The sequence below is a fragment of the Cebus imitator genome, unplaced genomic scaffold, assembly GCF_001604975.1.
Source record: "Cebus imitator isolate Cc_AM_T3 unplaced genomic scaffold, Cebus_imitator-1.0 Scaffold203, whole genome shotgun sequence".
NCBI classification, from domain to species: domain Eukaryota; kingdom Metazoa; phylum Chordata; class Mammalia; order Primates; family Cebidae; genus Cebus; species Cebus imitator.
The window spans coordinates 1371192-1392197 of record NW_016107518.1 but is presented as its reverse complement, the minus strand read 5'-3'; the positions used below and the strand labels follow the sequence as shown (position 1 = coordinate 1392197).

Below are 21006 nucleotides of genomic sequence, written 5' to 3'. Positions count from 1 at the left end.
CTAGTCCCCCATTTGAATTCAGTAACCAAGGAACTCTTTTTAAAAAAAGAGAGCTGCTTCCCTGGGCAGGTGTCTGCACTTGTCCAACAGAACAATACTAACCATTTCTCAAATCTAACCTGCCACACGCACTGCGACAGCAACTTCATAAGCACAGTGGTTTCTTAGGGCAAAGACTAGACCTTTTCCGAGAACACGCTAGGCCACTGCGTCACTCTCACCAGTGGCAGCCAGCCTTGCCTTAACATTTAAAAATCAGGTTCTGATGCCCAACTTTGCCTCCTCTTACCTGACTTTTTAGCTTCTCAACCTTTCCAAAGGGCAGGCTGAGGAAGGTAGTTTTAGCAAAGCAAAGGCATTCTAGGCGGATAAAAAGGCCCTGTTTTCAGGAAGAAGGCATAACTGATCCTACAGAGCCAAAACTGGAAACACACGAAAGGCAACTCTTTCCCTTTACTCCCAGCTCTAAGTAAAGGTGTACTCTTGCCTTGGGAGTCCTAATATGTGGCAGGAAAGGGAAATGTCTGGAGAAAAACAGCATTAGGAATACATGAAATCCCCCCAAAAAAAGCAGGTTCACCTCACAGAGTAGGAAAGTAAGACTCCTAGGGCACTCCCAGGGTGCAGGAAACTAGAGACTCAATTACAGAGGCCGTCTGCTCCCAGCCAACGTCCCACCCACACCTCTGCCCAGCTCACTGCTAAGTGTACAGAGTCACCAGACATCGTGTCATCAACAAACCTCCTCACCAGCCATTCACTACTTACTGCAGGCAGAGAGATTCAGAACTGCTCAGAAGAAAGGAAAAGATGGGGAAGGGGCTATAGCTCTCAAACATGTCCTCCCAGAGAGTCTAAAGCCACTGGCATGCCTCTGGGTCCACACACTTTCTGAGGGAGCACCAGACGTCACTTTGTATTCTCCACTGGACAGCCAGCTCTGTGGGACAGGATACAGCACCACAGGTGCACAAACACAGGCCCTAGAATAGCTGGACTACAGCTGGCAACCCCAACATCACCCCGGGGTGGCTGCCACCGAGCCCAGGGGCACACCCATCTGTCTAGGCTAGCCAGGGACAGACTGGTGGTGTTAACGGTTGGCCAATGACTTTCTTATGCTGGTCATGTTATAGGATGGGGATAGGGAGCCAGCTGGGAGCCTGAAGTACTGCGGATACAAGTCTCCTTCAGCAGCCTCCCCTTCACAGGGTGAAAGACAAAAATCTAACACCAAAAACTTCCCGAGGCTTTTCTGACTCAAGGTGTATCCGATAATCTAAGATTTCAGCTCCTGCTCTTTCCAGTGCTTCATGGTTTGCTGTGGTTCTGCTGCTACCATCTCCTCCCTTCTCTGACCCTAGGCCGGCTTGACGGCACAGCCTTGGGGCATGGACTCCATTTGCTCCACCTTTGGTACCTCGGTCTTACGCCATGTGGGTGGATACATCAGACTCTCTCCATCACTCTTTGTCTGTGAGACATAGACGGAAAAGCCACCCAGTAGAAAGCCTTGAAAACCTATCAAAGGGACCAACCAAGGGAACCAAAAGCTGGCTTGTTCCAATGGCTTTTCTGAGAACAGTCTAACTGGGCTGGGCAGTTACCTACAGGGGCTACACCAGGCAACCATGTGACAACCAGTTAGGTACCTTAAATCTGCCTGAAAGGCCAGGTGGCCTGCGATCTTGGGGTGGCTTCTAGGCTTGACTTGGATTCTCCTCAAGCTCAATCTGCCTGATGATCTGTATTGAAGGAGGACAGAGCTGAACAAAGAGACTGACAGCTGCCCATTCATCGCATGGGGCCTGAAAGGCAGATGGGACTAGGGTTTGGAAAACACCCAAACAGAGGGAGAGAGCTAAGGACGGCTCTAAATGACTAACGCAAAAAAGAAAAAAAATCTTATGGGCAGGGGGTTAGGAACTGGTATAAGAATTTTCCTTCTTTCCTTTAGGGACTGAATCCCAACATCCCTACAGTCCTCTTTGGGTACTCGGAAACCCCCGAAGGAACCAACCCCAACAGTAAGCTATTCTGTAGGGATGCCCTTACCGTCAGGAACCTCATCTGGCCTCTTCCTCTTCTCATACACAACAATGATCACCACAAGGATGATAATTTCAGCCAGAATTCCCAAAAAAGGCCAGAGTGGGGCCAGGTGGCTCCGCACCCTGAGGACAGTGACAACAGAGGCAGAGCCAATGGCGTTGGTGGCGTTACATTCATATTCGCCAGGGTCTTCTGTGATCTGCAGGTTCACAATGTTCAACTCAGTGTAATTTTCCTTGTTGATGATGAAGAAGCGGCCGGAGGTATTGACAATGTCCTGCAAAAAAGCGAGAATACACGAGGGTGACTGTGAGTAACTGAGCTGATGTTCAAGGGAGGGTGACACTGTTCTCTGTACTTTTCAGGCACCAGCCAGAATGACGGAGCAGTGCCTAGGTGCATTTCATTAATGATTTCCCTTCAGTATCAACAACAACAAATCAACACACTACTGACAGAGCCAGGCAAGCCTCTCCGACCATCGGTCCTCCAGACTTCCCCAGCTTCCACAAAGTGAGTGCAGGTCCTACTGCCTGGAGACTCAGAAAAGTCCAACAACCTAGTAAGCGCTGCCTCAAACACCAAGAAGAAACCACAGCTGAAAGAGGACAGGGGGAGGAGGAGTGGGACCCCCTCGGAGTCAGGCATGCCTGGGGACTTCAGCTTGGTGATTTCTAAGGAAGTCTCCCTATCCTCCACAAACAATGCTAGGAACTCACTCCTAGTCAGACTGAGGAAAATTCACAACTTTCCTTTCATTTAAGGACTACAGGATTACAGGAAAGGTTATTTAAACAATCAATCAACAAATATTTATGGCTGGGCACAGAGTCTCATGCCTGTAAGTCCAGCACTTTGGGAAGCTAAGGTGAGAAGATCGCTTGAGCCTAGGAGTTCAAGACCAGCCTCAGCAACAAACTGAGACCCCATCTCTACAAAAAATCAAAAACAAAATTAGCTGAGCATAGCGGTGTATACCTGTGGTCCCCGCTACCCGAGAGGCTGGGGCAGGAGGATCACCTGAGCCCGGGGGTTGCTGCACTCCAGCCTGGTAGACAGAGCAAGACGCTGTCTTAACACAGAACAAAACAAATATTTACTAAAATATGCTGCATGCTTTATGTCCTAATAAGGGTAGGTAGGAGGGAGAAAGTGAGATAAAAAGAGACACAGAAACGAATAAGGAGCTTGGCCTCAAAAGGAAACCAGACATCCAAAACGGGATGGCTGATTACAGGAATGTGTTACAAAGCCCCAGCAGAAGGTGTGTATGGAGTGCTATAGGGCATGGTGAGTGGCCACTGCTGGAAAGAGTGAGGTAAGCTTCACAGCTGAACTAACATTTGCCCTAGACTGTGGAGGAGGACAGCTAATCACACAGGGAGGAGCAGTGCAGCCAGGGATTGGCATGGGTGCGAAGGCAGAGGTGTGAGAGGGCAGGCAGGGCTGAAGACTCAGCGGGATGGTTCACTGCACTCCGCTTAGGAGATCCCGGCAGGGAAAAAAACAGACTCGTGTGTCTTTACCCTGCAATAACTAAAGCACAATCAGAAACAGGAGAGAAAAAGGGGAATGTTATCCTGAAAACGATTCTAGATACAGCATACAATCTTGTCAGCATTTAAATGCAGGTACGTCTGATATGGGGAATTCATAGCTTTTAGAACAGCTAGTCTGTGATGCCTCAAGCTTCATCGTTAAGGAGATTAAAACATACGCCGAGTTAATTCCAACACTTGCTTTGGCAAAAGCTCAAGGGCACTCCTTCCCAGCGACCGGCAGAGAGGAGTGGACATTTCCTCACCAGTATCTTAGAAAGTTCAGCATCTGTGGAAAGGGCTCAACTTGGCATCTCCACCTCTCCAGTCCTCAAGCTGCTCTCCCTTATTGATAGGTGTCTGAAATCTAGCCATCATCGCTGATGCTGGAGTCACTATCACTACTCAATATTTTATTATCGAAATGTTATGAAGTGGGAAGGATAATGGACTTAAAATTTAAAAAAAACTAGATACAACTCTTGGTTTTGCCACTAATTTTTCTTGGCTACTATGGAACCCTTCCAAAGAAGCTGGATTAATGATCTTTAGAGTCCTTTTGGATTCTGAAGACTGATAATCAAAGAATGCCTGGGATAGGAGGAATGTTGACACACTCTCTGACAGAAAATGTAAATGGGTCAACCATCATAAGGAGGGAGAAAGTGAGGGTCCAAAGCTCTGACTCTCCAAACACCATCATGAATCATCCCACAGATGGGAAAGGACGTTCTCTTTGACCTTTTCTGGGGCAAATACCATCAGGTTCCCAATGTCTAAGGCTCTCAGGCTGCCCCTGAGCCTCCTCAGGTTGCCCCGATTCCTTATCAATATGTTCTGTGTTGTAGGAATGTACTAATAACTTCCCTCAGTGCCTTGTTTCCCAAAACACAAGACAGGTACTAAGACCACTTCAAGAACAGTATTTTCTTCAGGATAAATGGACGAGAATTAGGCTCAGTTCTTTCCATGTCTTAAACTGAAGGCAAGTGATATGGTTTGGATTTGTGTCTCCACCCAAATTTCATATTGAATTATAATCCCTAGTGTTGGAGGAGGGGCCTGGAGGGAGGTGACTGGATCACGGGGGCGGATGTCCCCCTTGCTGTTCTCCAGACAGTGAGTTCTCACGAGACCCGGTTGTTAAGTGTGTAGCACCTCCCTCCTTCACGCTCGTCCTCCTCTCCGGCCACCTAGGCCATGCCTGCCTTCCCTTCGCCTTCCACCATGACTCTAAGTTTCTCTACCTACAGGGATCACTTAGGTAGAAATAAACAGCAACTGCAGTCTAAAACATAGGTAAGTCTCAAGGATGAAAGAAGCCTGAAGGGGAGGCTGGTTCTTTGGATTTAACTTTCTTTTAACTATATTACCTGTCAATGCCTCACCTTCAGTTACAGTAATCTGAAAGCAATAAAACTCAAAGCAGGTCAGATGTCACTCTGTTGTCTAAGATAGGAAAGACAATCTTCCCTGTGTTTCCTGAGGCCTCCCCAGCAATGCTTCCAATAAAGCCTGTGGAATCGTGAGCCAATTAAACCTTTGTTCTTTATAAATTACCCAGCCTTTGGAAGTTCTCTATAGCAATGTGAGAATGGACTAACACAGCAAGCAATCTAATCTCTTACCAGATGGACAGCTTTAACAAATCATGTACAGGGATTTCTGTGCTAGAAGAGACTGTCAACGACCTCCTGATTCATGCTGTAAACCGTTCACGACTCTAGAAAGGGTGACCCTCGCCACACACACATCCAGGGATACAGCTGCTGCAGTAACTCACCCATATGTCTGGACCTCTGCAGGGAAAACTCCAGCAACCAGAGACCCGGGCCTGCCTCCTACTCACCATGGGCATCCCGTTCTCCTTCTTGCGCCATATCCAGTCTGGATGGGGGTAGCCAACTGACTTGCAATACATCGTGGCATCCTGCCCTTCATTCTTGTTCTCGCTCCGTTTATGGCCAGTGATGTCAGGAGCAGCTGTGAGAAAGCGTTAGATGCAGTTACCACCGAAGCCAACTCCAAACAGGATACAAAGGCCCCACCTTCTGGCTCAGATCCTTGCTTCCAGTGTCATCAGTCTTTATGCCTACTGTCATACTCAGCTTTGATGAAGAGCATTTCAGGTCAGAATAGGGTAAAGGGACCAACCCCATCCTCTACCCCCACCCACTAAAGCTGCCCAGGCAGGTATCAGGGTTACTGATATGTGAGGCTCTACTAATAGAGGTGATTCTCCAACCTACTGGAAAAGAATACAGGCCCAACTGCCCTCAATTAAGCCCTTCTTTAAAGAAAATGCAAACAAATGCTATTATCATCTCTTCTACCAGCCCAAGTTTTTTCTTTAAGCACCTTCACAAACAAGCTGGGTGTGGTGGCTCATGCCTGTAATCCCAGCACTTAGGGAGGCCAAGGCGAGTGGATCACCTGAGGTCAGGAGTTCAAAGCCAGCCCGGTCAATATGATGAAACCCTGTCTCTACTAAAAATACAAAAATTAGCCGGGCATGGTGGCAGGTACCTATAATCCCAGCTATTTGGGAGGCGGAGGCAGGAGAATCACTTGAACCCGGGACGTGGAGGTTGCAATGACCCCAGATCGGGCTACTGCACTCCAGCCTGGGCAACAAGAGTGAAACTCTGTCTCAAACAAACAAACAAACAAAGACACCTGCTGGAACAATTATGCATCCTGTCATATGTCACAGATTCCCTTATAGAAATGAGATTCTGAGATCAAACAACCACAATCAAGTCCTATTACAAGGTATGTAAAAACAATGAGTGCCTGGAAAAGCTACTCAATGAATAGCAATGACCAAGGTTCTCCCAGGAAAGAGTGAATCCAGAAACTGGTCTTCACAAGGAGGAAGAAAGGAGTTAACAGGAAATTCAACCTGTGTCCCAAGGGTTTTATTTATTTATTTATTTATTTTTAACTAACTGATTGAGATGGAGTCTTATTCTATCACCCAGGCTGGAGCGTAGTGGCATGCTCACTGCTCACTGTAGTCTCAAGCTCCTGGGCTTAAGTGATCCTCCCACCTCAGCCTCCCAAGTAGCTAGAACAATAGGCATATGTCACCACAGCTGGTTAATTTTTAAATTTCTTGTAGAGACAGGGCCTTACTATATTGCCCAGGCTGGTCCTGAACTCCTGACCTCAAGTGATCATCTCACCTTGGCCTCCCAAAGTGCTGGGTTTACAGGTGTTTGCATCTGCACCCGGCCCCAAGAGCTTTCATTAACAGCTTAAGAATCTGCCCTGGACACCTGATTTGCAACAATTTCCTAGACTGAACTCAATATAGAAGGAATTTCAAGACATGCTAGAGGCCACTGGTCTTCTCTATTTATAGGGATCACTTAGGAAGAAATAAATAGCAACTATAGTCTAAAAATTAAGTAAGTTTCAAGGATTGAAGAAGCCTGAGACGGAAACGATTCTTTGGATTTAATTTCTTTTATCTTAACTACATTACCCACCAATGCTTCATCAGTTACATTAATCTTTTTTTTTTTTTTTTTTGACAGAGTTTCTCTCTTGTCACCCAGGCTGGAGTGCAGTGGTGCAATTTCACCTCACTACAACCTCTGCCTCCCGGTTTTAAGCGATTCTCCCACCTCAGCTTCCTGAGTAGCTGGGATCACAGGCATGCGCCATACACTCAGCTAATTTTGTATTTTTAGTAGAGATGGGGTTTCACCATGTTGGTCAGGCTGGTCTCGAACTCCTGACCTCAAGGTGACCCACCTGCCTGGGCCTCCTCCCAAAGTGCTAGGATTACAGGTATGAGCTACCGTGCCCAGTCAGGTTACAGTAATCTGAAAGCAATAAAACTCAAAGCAGGCTGATGTCACGCTGTTATCCAAGATAGGAAAGGGAATCGATATGCCTTGGTCCAAATTCCAGTTTTGTTGGTTCTTTCATTATTCTGGGCTTTGCCGCTATAGTCATTATCAAATGGAGACACCTGTGTCCTTGCCTACCTCCCAGTGTTCGTGGACTGATAAACAGGATGTCGCAGCATTCATCTTGAGACTGTAGAAGCCTATACAATTGCACTGGGGCTAATCTCATGTTCCACCTTTGACTGGCTTTGTTTTTCTTGGCTTAAAAACAATGCAAAGTTCTACTGCTCACAGAATGTGCTTCCCAAGCACAAACTGGTTTTACACTCACCCTCCAGAGGCACCTGAATGGGCATGGACTGGGCAAGGCCCCCAAGCTGTCTCTGTAACCAGTCTCTGCCAAACGGAGGCATGCTCAGTGCCTCTCAGTGTGAAGTGTTTCCTAGACAGGATGTTATAAAGGAAGTATCCTTTTGTTTTTCCCAGGCAAGATTTCTAACTATAGAAGGAAGTGGTCAACCTGGCTCTATCTCATTCCCACAGAGCCAGACTTTTCCCACAGCTACTCAGTACTCCTCAGGCTGACTGTTAAACCTGGTCACCCTTTCTCAGAGCTTCCTTCGGTCAATAAATACCAAGCACTCCAAGGAGCAGGCTCCACAGTCACACAGGACCCAGCACGTCCACACGGTGACATAAGCAGAAGGGCTACCATGTGCTGCTCCATCCCTGCTTCATTCATCTGGCAAACACCTGCTGCTGAACACCCACTACATGCCAGATATGTCAGACTGGTCGGGTAAGGCTTTTGTGATGAGGTGAACTTCAGCATGATTGTGAAGGAAATAAGGGAGTATGTACAAGGTTCGGGACCTGTGATAAGTAAAGAATGTTCACTTTCTAACAGGCCCAGGAATCCCGAGTTATCTGGGGACCCCAAGAGGAGAGGAATTTGCCCAACTCATAAGTATTTGAGGGTACAAACCCATGGCTAGGCTTTTAAAAAGTCTTATCTGAGATTCTTCATGGAACAGAGTTCTACCAAAGCCAATTAAAAAAGCCAAAGTGAAAAATAATTATTCTTGCTGTACTTTATGCAAATACTCAGGCCAAGTACAGTAAGACTAAAGTTTATTTTGTAAACAAACCAGTTCTGTCATGATTTGTTTTTAATAAAAGTGGGGACTGGAGAGAGAAAAACTATGCTTCAAAAGAAAAACTACAGGCCAGGTGCGGGGGCTCAACCTGTAACCCCAGCACTTTGGGGGGCCGAGGCGGGCAGATCATGAGGTCAAGAGATTGAGACCAGCCTGGCCAACATGGTGAAACCCCATCTCAACTAAAAAATAAAAAAATTAGCTGGGCGTGGTAGCACGCACCTGTAGTCTCAGCTACTTGGGAGGCTGAGGCAGGAGAACTGCTTGAATCCAGGAGGTGGAGGTTGCAGTGAGCTGAGCTCACGCCACTGCACTCCAGCCTGGCGCCTGGCGAAAGAACAAGACTCTGTCTCAAAAAAAAAAAAAAAAAAAAAAGAGAAAGAAAAGAAAAACTACAGTACACTGTTGTTAGTTGTTTTTGGGGTTTTTGTTTCTGCAGTTTAGACAAAATTCTAAGTTCTTTGTGGGTTAGAAGTCCCCAAACTAATGCTTTCAAACCATTACTTTTAAAATTGGGAACTATACTGTTCATCCTAGGACTCATTATTTACCCTATAGTAGGCTGTTCACTTTAACACTGCAGTAAAACTATAGATGAGAACACTAATGCTTTTGCCGCACAAGCCTCGGAAGCCCAGCCAGGCCTGCGTGAGTACACTCAGACAGTTGCAAAGGGCTCCACTCTTCTCACCTTGGGGTTCACTCCCGTTCCCACTATGGCCCCTCAGCAGGAAGAAGCCAAGGAGATCAAAGGCCTTTTCCCATCTTCACAGCCTACACCTTAAGATTAAGGTGTTATAAAACCCAAAGGGAGGGAATGAAACTGCCTGCAAAATTATGACTGAGACAGTGAAAGAGATCTAACTTAACTGACTCCATCTTGCTTCTAACCTCCAAGCCATCCTTGTTCGTTCCTGGGCCTAAGCTGAACCAACTTTGGGAGAAACTTAGTTTAAACAAAGACAGTAACAGTCCTTTCCCAAAGCAGACCCCCTTCTTGCCTAGGGACTAGACTGCCTTTGTAGGACTCACATTAGCCACAAGATTAGCAATTATGGTTTAGGAGTCATACAGCTGGGGACTACAAGATTCTGGCCCTCCCTAAACTGCTCCTAAGATCAGGGCTTGAGATATTTTGCAGACCCTGCACTTGATGGATCAACTGGCCCCACCCAGATCAATAAACTGGTGCATCTGATCTTGTGGCCCCCACCCAGGAACTGACTCAGCACAAGGAGACAGCTCCAACTCCCTACGATTTCATCTCTGACCAATCAGCACTCCTGGCTCACTGGCTCCCCCTGACCCACCAAGTATCCTTAGAAACTCTGCTCCCTGAATACTCAGGAAGACTGATTTGAGTAGTAATAAAACTCACACCAAAAAAGAAAAGAAGGGAGTAGGTCACACATATCTGTAGGAAGAACACTCTAGGGCGAGGGAAATGCAAAGGCCTTGAGGTAGGAGTGTGCTTGTTATGTACAAGGAATAGCAAAGAGGATTTCATTGGAACATAGTAAGCAATGAGAGGAGAGCAGGAGATAGAAGAAAGAGAGACTGGCGACCCAAATTAGACAGGACTTTGTAGGCCACCATAATGACTTGGGCAGTTACACTGAGTCAGCCGGAAGCCACTGGTGAATACTACATGCCGGTGTAAAATAACGGGTGTGTTTTAACAGGCTCCCTGTGGCTACTATGTGAACAAGAACTGCAGAGAACAGTGGAAGCAAGACCACGGCTATTAGAGTAATCCAGGCAAGAGAGAGGTAGCAGCAGTGGCCCTTGGGGCAGTAGCAGTGGAAATAACCAGAAATGGTGAGATTCCAGGTATATGTTGGAGGTTGAGTTAATATATTTGCTAATTGATTGAATGAAGACTGTGAGAAGAAATGGCGTCAAGGATAACGCCAAGGTTTTGGCCTGAGTAACTGTGAGAATGGAGTTGACAGTTACTAAGGATAAGGAAGATTGCAATAATGAGTGTTTTTTTGTTTGCTTGTTCTTATTTTGCTTAGTTAAAAGATAGAGAATTTGTTAAAAGATAGAGAAATAGTGTGGTAAAAGCCAGATGGTCAAAAGGTTAGAACATGTTAGATTTAAGATACTCATATAACATCTGGCAGGGGCGGTGACTCACGCCTGTAATCCCAGCACTTTGGAGGGCCAAGGTGTGCAGATCACCTAAGGTCAGGAGTTCAAGACCAGCCTGCCCAACATGGTGAAACTTCATCTCTACAAAAATATAAAAATTAGCTGGGCATGATGGCAGGTGCCTGTAATCCCAACTACTTGGGAGGTTGAGGCAGGAGAATTGCTTGAGCCAAGATCATACCAGTGCACTCCAGCCTGGGTGACAGGGTGAGACTTCACCTCAGGGAAAAAAAAAAAAAGATACTTATTTAATATATCAAGCAGGCAATTAAATAGCAAGTCCAGAGCTCAGGGAAGTGGTCTATGTTAGCGATACAAATTTCAGATATCAGCTTATACGTGATATATTTTTTATATATATATATATCTACCACATACAGATATGTGGTATATTTTCTCATTTTCAATCTCCTTTGACCCATTCCCAAGACTGTACATTAGAACCATCTAGAATGCTAAAAGTTGAGTTGGCAGCTGCACTGCCTCTGAAAAGTCACTATTCTGAAAAGACCCAGACTTAAAGATCCAGACTGGGAAGAAGGCTAGGGACAGTCTTCACTGCTGCATTGGTGTGTGGAAGGAGAAGAATATCACTTCCCCTCTTTATTCAACACTCTGGGAAAGGGTGGCCGGCATGCTGGGAAACGCTCAAACAGCCTTTGGAAAGGCCGGTGCACTGAGAAACTGAGGCCCAATGCCAAGAACCATGTGAGTGAGGTGTACCCAGGGAGCGGATCCTTCAGCCCTGATTAAGCTTTCAGATACTACAGCTCCAGACAACAGCTTGACCGAAATCTCAGGAAAAGCCCCAAGCCAGAACACTCCGCTAAACTGCTCCCTAATTACTGGCTCACAGAAACTGTGAGGTGATAAGTGCTTAACATTTTATGCCACTAAGTTTTGGAGTAATTTATTATACATATTTGTATGCATAGATACGAATATACCAATTGATGAAGCAGACATTACCCCGCTTTTTAAAACTGGAATACTCAAGATTGGAAAAGTAACTTAATGTTTAAATGGTAAAGCTACAATCCAAGTTCAGGGCTGTCTGAATCCAGAGACCATGCTTTTTGTACTTTACCATACTGAGGTGAAAATAAACTAGAACACAGTCCACAAAAATAAAAATATACAACATACGGGGAGGGAGAGCATTAGGACAAATATCTAAGGCATGTGGAGCTTAAAACCTGGATGACAGGTTGATAGGTGCAGCAAACCACCATGGTACATGTATACCTATGTAATGAACCTGCACGTTGTGCACATGTATCCCAGAATGTAAAGCAAAATTTAAAAGAAAATGCACATACACACACACACAACATGCATTACTGGAAACTGCAGAGCAAATAGACCAAAAGTTATCTTTACCTGTAGATATGCTAAAATATCCTAGACCCAAAGCAGAACTGATCGACCTGTCAGACTTTAACTACTCTGTATTAGCATAGCGTAAAGAGCAGAGCTTCAGACCTGAAAACATGGAAATCTGGACTCAATCTCACTCTATTACTCACCAACTGAGTAACCCGGGGCAGATCACATCAAATACTCTAAGTTTTAGTACTGTAAAATCAGAGTAATACTCATGTTTCAGAGGTCTTGTGAAGATTAAATTACATCTCTGTTCTAATCTAGTATATGGTTGGAACTCAGGGTCAAGCATTTAAACATTACTCAGGGAAAGGCAAGGCTAAGGCTTGGACTCTGCCATTAATTCTAAGAAATCAAAGATACTGATTCCTATGTGCTCTTCCCATTTGCTGATACAAACAGGACTTTTGTTTGTAGCTCTAAAAATAAGGTTTAATCAGGTCAGACACAGATAAATTATCTGATTAATGGCGTATTAGTGCCTCGCCTTCTATGGGCTTGCCATTTAGTAAGGAACTGCTTAACCAGGTTTTGTTAGTCTGAAAGCAGGTCTGAGGGTCTGTCTAACCAAGCCTTCATATCCTGAAGGTGACAGAGCCAATACTCTGTGCTTCCCTTTACCCTTTTAGTGGGGCACAGACTAAGTGGCAAGAGTGAGGGGTAGGAGCAACAAAGTAACAAAAAGACCCTTAGAAGAGATCACTGACCCACTCGGGAATTCATTCATTCTCTGTCCTTGTTAGTCACATATTCTAGTAACACTGGTTAATGGATATCCCTCCAGAATCCTAATAAATAGCAACACAGGGGTCCCAAAAGAGTCTCAGTTACCCAACAGCACCTGACCCAATTTCATTATCTGGGCAGTCTGGGACTCTGGCTGAGGACAAATGCATATTCTTTAGTATCCTCTGCTACCCAGCCTGGTGCACTTACACCAAAGGCTCAGCTTCTAGGCCAGGCTGGATGCTGTAGAAACTGTCAACTCAGGGCCAGGAGCACTGGCTCATGCCTATAATTCCAGCACTTTGGGAGGCTGAGGCAGGTGGATCACGAGGTCAAGAGATCAAGACCATGGCCAAGACCTGGCCAACATGGTGAAACCCCATCTCTACTAAAAATACAAAAATTAGCTGGGCATGGTGGTGCACACCTGTAGTCCCAGCTACTCGGGAGGCTGAGGTGGCAGAATTGCGTGAACCCAGGAGGCGGAGGTTGTGGTGAGCCGAGATCGTGCCATTGCACTCTGGCCTGGGTAACAAGAGTGAAACGCTGTCTCAGAAAAAAAAAAGAAACTGTCAACTCAGGCCATGGAGGCATGTTTCAGATGATATTAAATAAAGTTAACAGAATAGACTCGAGAAAGCGATCAAGGTATAAGGTATCTTACAGAGACTGCTTATTTGATGCTTACTTTTTAAAGCATATTCATAACCTAGCAACTCATTTTCAAAGAAAATCTATCCTTAAAGGTGTCGTCGGCTGGGCACAGTAGCGTGCACCTATAATCCCAGCACTTTGGGAGGCCAAGGTGGGCAGATGATGAGGTCAAGAAATCAAGACCATCTTGGCCAACATGGTGAAACCCTGTTTCTACTAAAATACAAAAATGAGCTGGGCATGGTGGTGTGTGCCTGTAGTCCCAGCTACTTGGGAAGCTGAGGCAGGAGAACCGCCTAAACCCAGGAGGCAGAGGTTGCAGTGAGCCGAGATTGTGCCACTGCACTCCAGCCTGGCAACAGTGTGAGATTCTGCCTCAAAAAAAAAAAGGTGTTGTCAATGAGTAGGCTATTTCCAAGTAAACACACAGATTCTGCATTTTCAGACTTTTTGCTTCCTTTATGTAACCTATCAAATCCCAGAAACACCTATCTCTGTGGTGGATAAAATGAACACTTGGCTGAAGGCAGTGGGAGAGTAAAGATTTACTGCTTGCCAAGAGCTATGCCCAAGAAGGAATATGTGACCAGTCAAGAAGAATCAAGAAGGATGCAGGCCTTTGGCTCAATAAGCATTCTCCATCCACAGCAGATACATCATTGGCTGTGAACACTAGAGCAGTCTGGGACATGTGCTTCCTTCTGCAGGTAAAACCACTAAGTAAGAGGTATAGAAGTTTCCTGGAAGACAGTGATTCTCAACCCTGGCTGTACACCACAATCACCTCGTGTGCCTTAATCTGATGTCCAGGCCACAGATCATATGAATTAAATCAAAATTGAGAACCACTGTTCTATCACCTTTCCTGGCACCAGTACTGGAGGTCAGATACTGCCACAAGACAGAGAGATGAGTAGGTAGAGATGTGGGAGTCATTCAGATGACTTTCCAAGCTATGAAACTGACTGAAATTTTCCAATAACACTAGGAAAATGGGCTTGGAAATCACTTCCTTCAATAACTAACCTCTCCCAGCCTACATCTTTTTCCCATGCTGGATGCTCCCTGCCCTCAAACATTGGACTCCACGTTCTTTAGTTTTGAGACTTGGACTGGCTCTCCTTGGTCCTCAAGCTCGCAGGCAGCCTATTGTAGGAGCTTGCGATCGTGTAAGTTAATGCTTAACAAACTCCCCTTTATATATATGTATATCCTATAAGTTCTGTCCCTCTAGGGAACCCTGACTAATACACAACCTCTCATCTCTGTCCACATGAGGGAACCCAGATGATCAGAGCCACACGGAACAAAGGAACCTTAAGGATGGGCAATTCTACATCAAGCATCTGAGGAAGCTGAGATCCAGGGAAGGGACGTGACTGGTCAGAGTCACAGTGTGTTTAATGGCAGGGCCATGATGAGAACACATTTCTTCCAACTCTTAATCCAAGGCCTTTTAAATGTTACATGCCCAACAGAGCACCATGGCTTGATGCTTAGGAGCACAGGCTCTAGTGCTAGGGTGCCTGAGTGAGAACCCTGGGCTCCACCAGTTAACTCAGTCACACTGGGCCAGTTATTTCATTCCCTCAAGCCTCAATTTTCTCACCTGGGAAGTGGAGATAATAATTGCACTTATCCCATAGAGTTGTGGAGACTCGAGGAGAGAAAAGGAACAAATAATGCACCTAGGACAGTACCTGACCCATAGTAAGTGTGCAATAATGTTAGCTATATTCCTGTTCTTATTAAGGAAGGTCAGGGTGGCACCCTGGAGAGAGGAAAAGAAAGTGCAGGTATGGTTTATGGGCTGAAGTGGATGTTCAACATGGCCTGGCAACTTCATATTATTATTTTGCCTTCAGACTTTTCAAGTTGTGGCAATTCTGAGTCAGAAGCAGGTTGCTTTGGCGTCAGTTCTGACCTAAAAGATGTCACAACCTCTACACATCCTTACCTATCACACTAGCTGCCTTTCCTGAATGTCAGTGAACAAAGGATGGTGGAGATGCTGTGCATGCTGAAAGTGTCGTGCGAATGTGGTTGGGATTTTTAATTTGCTTTTTCGTGAGAGTTGTTGTTTTTTTTTTTTTTAATTTTAGAAGAGGAAGGAAGGGGAAGAGGGAAGAGTAAAGGGCAAAAGGCTGAACAATTATAGGGACAGAAAATTTCAATACCTATTCATTCATGAATTCTCTATACAGTGTGCAGTCCCTGGTAGCCAAAACCTCCAAAGAGTACAAGCTGAGGAAAGAGATGCCCTTTTCAATATTAGCTGAGTGGATCCCAGGGAGGCTGGGCTTTGGTCTCCACAAGGCCTCATCACTGCTGTCTTCCCTCTCCTGACCAGCCCTGCTCCATCTTCCTTCTCCACATCTGTGCAGATCACCTGTCAAATACCTGAAAAACGTTAATCCTCAACAGTATCTTCCTGTTTATACCATGCCCCATTTGTGTCCTTGAAAAAAAAAAAAAGGAAGAGAATTTAAAGACCTTCAGATACAAGGTCTTCCCCATTACACATAGATACTCCTATCCTCCAAATTCCTTTCTTGATGGTGATCTACAGGCTTTGGTTAAAAAGCATGGTCACCTTAGCTCTGTTCCCAGGCCACTGTCCCTCTCTCTGGTTCCTTCAGCCTTTTTTTCTTTTGTAGACCACAGATAGCTCAAGATTTGGTAATCTGACAGATAATGCCCAGTCCCTGGCTAGGCTAAATCCTTCACTCCCCACAGTGCTGAGCCCAGACAACACCCCAGAGGTGTTCTGAAAGACAGGAAAAGCCAGATGGGGAAGAAATGGCTGAGAACAGAAAAGACATTGAAAAAATATATATGCATGGTCTGGATTATATGCCCTGATGTACTGATTCAATTCAAGCCACACAGGAAGATTCTGAGAAACTCCTTTCAGCCAAGAGGCCACTGATGTTCTCACACCCTCTCTGTTCTCAAGTACAACTACCTCTTAACTCTCTCTTACTCAGCAGATTTTTCAAATCACTCTAGCTATAAAAAGATGACTGTCTCTTATCCCCACCCGAAAGACAATAAGGGAATGAGAGTTTCTATTGAAATGTTTTGGGAACTAACATACACATGTGTACTACTCTAAATGCAGGCAGTTTTTCTACTTCAGCCACAATTGGAAGTTAGCTTAGAATACGATCCTGGGCCTATGGCAAACCTTTAAAATTTATAAAGAAAAAGCGAAGTGTTCATAGTCTTTACCAGACTCAATATCTATAACCTGGAAGACAAGACATTAAACATTCAGGTGTTGAGGGGAGAGGAAAAGACAGACTAGAATTCTTTACAAATTTTCTTGAGAGATAAACACGCAGTATATCCAAGGTGGTCCAGAATATGGTTTAGGATATTTATAAAACAGAATTCTCTCAAGGTCTACTTCTGTAAAACCATGATAACCACCACCTGCCTCACCTTCTTCACAGGGCTATTTGTACAGTGAGAATGTAACAGCGCATAGTAAGCACCTTCAATATAACATGTAAGTTGTAACTTGCTCGGAAAATACTCCTGGACTACCCTGGCGACCGCTGCTTCCTACCTGCTTAAGAGAATATAAAGAAAGATGCTTCTAGGGCCACCTTCTCAAGCAGCCAAACAAATGAAAAAACCATTTCTGTTTCCACTCTTGAAAGTGCTGCTGAGAAATCATTAGGAGAAATACCTAATGCAGATGACGGGGTGACTGATGCAGCAAACTACCATGGCACATGTATACCTATGTAACAAACCTGCACATTCTGCACATGTACCCCAGAACTTAAAGTACAATAAATAACCAAATAATTTTTTCTAAAAAGACCAGAAAAAAAAATACACTCCCTCATATTAAACTGTTTCTTGACATAAAAAAAACAAAAAAAAAAAAAAAAAAAAAAAAAAAAAAAAAAAGAAAAAAAAAAAAAAAAAAAAAAAAAACAAAAAAAAAAAAAAAAAAAAAAAAAAAAAAAAAAACCACAGCTAACACTTTTAGCTTACTAATCAGATTTATTCCTGAAGCTATTTAGGAATCCAGGTAGTCTAAAATTTACATGTCTACTTAAGGAATGCTTATTCCTACTAAGGAATCAGTGTTAACATACACCCAAAAAGTTGATGTTTTATATTAACCTAAAATAAAATGCTATACATTCAGTGATATTACAATTTTAATGAAGATTGGTTTCTACCAACTAAAGTGAAGCTAGCAATAGGCATTTAAAATAAAGTTTTTGGAGCTCTTGTGTTAAATAATGACTTACAATCAATCAGTTTAAGTAGTTGATCAAGTTTGTCACATCAAGTTATATGTGAAGTGCTCAAAAGCAATTCGGTTTCTTCAGTACTTTAAATCTCTCTTGCCTTTTGTCTACACAGTTAATCTTTACTCACTTACTGTTTTCACAACACAGGAGTTAATGAAAGCTTGTATATGAAGAATTTGCTTGCTAAAGTAAACAATAAAATGTAGTACTTAAAAAAAAGAAATTAACTCAAAGTCACTAACGATTACAGTTAGGACTAATTATCTCAGGCTTGGAGAGCACAATGAACTAGACACCCCACTCTTTCCCTCCCTCACCCACCCGACCTCTTTGCACTTGGACTTTGTGCCGAAAGCTCAGCCAGGAATGCTGCAGGGCCTCAAGTCTCACAGAGAAGGTCTCCCCACACAACTCAGCTCACCTAGGCTTCGGAGAGCCCTCCCTGGCTTACTGGCTTAGAGAAAATGTTTTCCCACACCCTTCATCCTCATGTTGAATAAATGCGGCATTCTTCTAAAACGGGTAGAAACCAAGGTTTCTCCAAGAAAAGCCACTGAAGAAATCAAATGCTGAGTTCCCTGGTCTACTGTGACCCACAACTGTAACTCCCTTAGGCACTCAGGATTAAACTGGCAGTTGGAGGAGGCAGTGGCCATCCCTACATCAACTCACAGGTTAGAGCCGTGTCACTAAGATATTACTTTCATTTAATAATACCATATAATGAAACCTTGAATATGTCTAAGCCTTTCTTGAATCTGCATTTTTAACCTTCCAAATATTTTAGAAAGACCTGAATACTTATTATACGGACCCTTTCCTTCTCCTAAATTGGTCCTTCGAGCTTCCAGGGATAACTCTATGGATCTAAAGAACAATGAGAAAGACTGAAAATAAAAAACCTGACCTCAAACAGTAGCCCCGCCTTCTCATCATCATTTTGTAATAGTAGAAAAAACACTGGATTGGGGCTCAAGACCTGTGTTCTAGACTAGCTCTGCCACAAACTCACTGTGTGACAGAGAGCTAGAGGTTTCACTTTTCTGGGTCTCAGATGCTTCTCTGAAATAACATAGGAAAGCTAAGATTTATGATGTTAGGTAGTTCCAACTTTCATAGTTCTGTTTGCCCTTCTTGGAATTTTCTGCTACTGCCTCATCTTTCAAGGTTTTTATTAAAATTCTAATGAATTATCCACAAACAGCTGATGTCCACTCTGTACAATGTACTTTCCCCTGAATCCTGCTGACCCACAGAAGACGTATGTAATCACACTTGTAAGGCACTGCTCTAAGAGCTTCACAAAGCCTTGGGCCATATGAGCTGCCAACATTCAAACATTTTTCACATATAAAACCAGCAATTTTATGTAGTTCAATCTATTAACTTATTTAATCCTCCTAATAAACCCATAATGTAAGTCGTACTATCCTCAATTTTAAAATGAGGAAAAGGAAGCAAAGAGAAGTTAGTAACCTGCTAAGGCCACACAGCTAGTAGATGATGGGGTCTGAATTTAAACCCAGGCAGCCAGGCTCCCGAGCCTGTAGCCTAACCATAACATTATATTGTGTCTCAACATGGAAAGAAGAAGAGCTTGAAGACTGGAGTCCAGACCAAAGTACTGCCTTGGAAGGAGAGTGAGAGGCTCACACCACAGCCTCTGCTGGGTTTTACCTTTCACTTCAATGGTGGCATTTGCTTTAGGAGCGCTGGCAAAGTGATATACGCAGTGGTATTCGCCTGAATCCTCAGCTCTCGGCTTATTGATCCTGCAGAGATGAGAAGAAAAACCAAGTGAGGAAACTGAAAACAGTCAAAATATACAACAGAAGGAGAATCAAAGGGGTAATCAGGGATCCTGCTCTCCAAACTCAATGCAACTCACCTCCTTCTACCTAAAAGCAAAAATCCCTCTCTGGGCATCCTAAAACATTAATGTCTTGCTCTTTACCAGGCACCAAGCAAACAAAGATGGAATGGCAACATGGCCCCTAAACTTAGGATGCTCTGGTTTATTGGGAAAAACAAAATGTGAAAGAATTAATCAAAATAGAAAGACGTCCAAAGTACTATAGTTTATTTTCAGATATACAGTATAAAACCATCAGTAAAAACTTGCTGTTCACCTGGTGGTTCCAGTTAGATAAACAAGAACAGAAGACAAACAAACAAAAAGAAACAAAAAGCATAAGCTTTCTGAGCTTCTCCAAAGACCCTGTTTTGGTATTTCTGTTCTTCCTACCTTGTCTTTTAGTAGCATCCCTTTCCACAAGTCTACTCACTAACAGACCCAGGCATGGTTTAAAGGAAAAGAAAAAATCTGCCATCAGAGCATCAGACACAGAGATGCAGCGAAAGGTCTTATGATCAACCCCAGGGCCCTGCATGTTCTGGCCCCTCTATCCCTAGCTCCATCCCATGCCAGTGTCCGGCTCTTGTGGTCTCTTTTCAGTTTTTCAATGTCTCGAGCTTGTTCCTGCCTCAAAACCTCCACAAAAGATGTTCCTTTACAGAGAATGCTCTTCTCATCACTCTTAGTCTACCTAACTCCTTTTCCCTCAGGTCTTGGCTTACATGTTAGTTTCTTCCAGCCCCAATCTAAATGTTATCTCCTTCCACAAAATTCTCTCACACTACTCTGTGCTTCTTCACAGTACTTATCATGTGTGTGATTATATACTGATGTGACTTCTCGATTAATGTCTGGCTTCCCAACAGACCAAGTTCTATGCGGATAGGCACTGTTTACTTGGCATACAATCCCATACCCAGGACCCAGCCTGGTACCTGGAATGAGGCAGGGGAATGAATGAATAAATGAATGAATTATTGAGTTAACACAAACACAGGGTGAATATCTGTGCCCGGATTCAGGTCAAATTAAGCAGAGTAACAGGAAGGAGTGTAAGAAGACTGTATGGGTCGGGTGCAGTGGCTCGCATCTGTAATCCCAGCACTTTGGGTGGCTGAGGTGGGTGGACTGCTTGAGCCCAGAGGTTTGAGACCAGCCTGGGAAACATGGCAAAACCCTATCTCTACAAGAAATAAAAAATTAGCCGGGAATGGTGGTGTGCGTGTAGTCCTAGCTACTCAGGAGGCTAAGAGGTGGGAAGATCGCTTGAACCTGGGAGGTCAAGGCTGCAGTGAGCCGTGATCATGCCACTGCACTCCAGCCTGGGTGACAGAGTAAGACCCCGCCTCAAAAAAA

At 44.3% G+C, this 21006-nt stretch overlaps 1 protein-coding gene across 4 annotated transcripts in view; it reads right to left on the bottom strand.

Annotated features, from left to right (window-relative positions):
* The window catches only part of NPTN (neuroplastin), a 72837-nt gene that overhangs the window by 7277 nt on the left and 44554 nt on the right, over positions 1–21006 (bottom strand). For all 4 annotated transcript variants that reach the window (XM_017548060.1, XM_017548061.1, XM_017548064.1 and 1 more), the window contains 3 exons: positions 19473–19567; positions 5440–5573; positions 2056–2329 (listed from right to left, as the gene is read on the bottom strand). In XM_017548060.1, coding sequence (XP_017403549.1) covers positions 2056–2329; positions 5440–5573; positions 19473–19567 — 503 coding nt within the window. The remainder of the gene's footprint in view (positions 1–2055; positions 2330–5439; positions 5574–19472; positions 19568–21006) is intronic.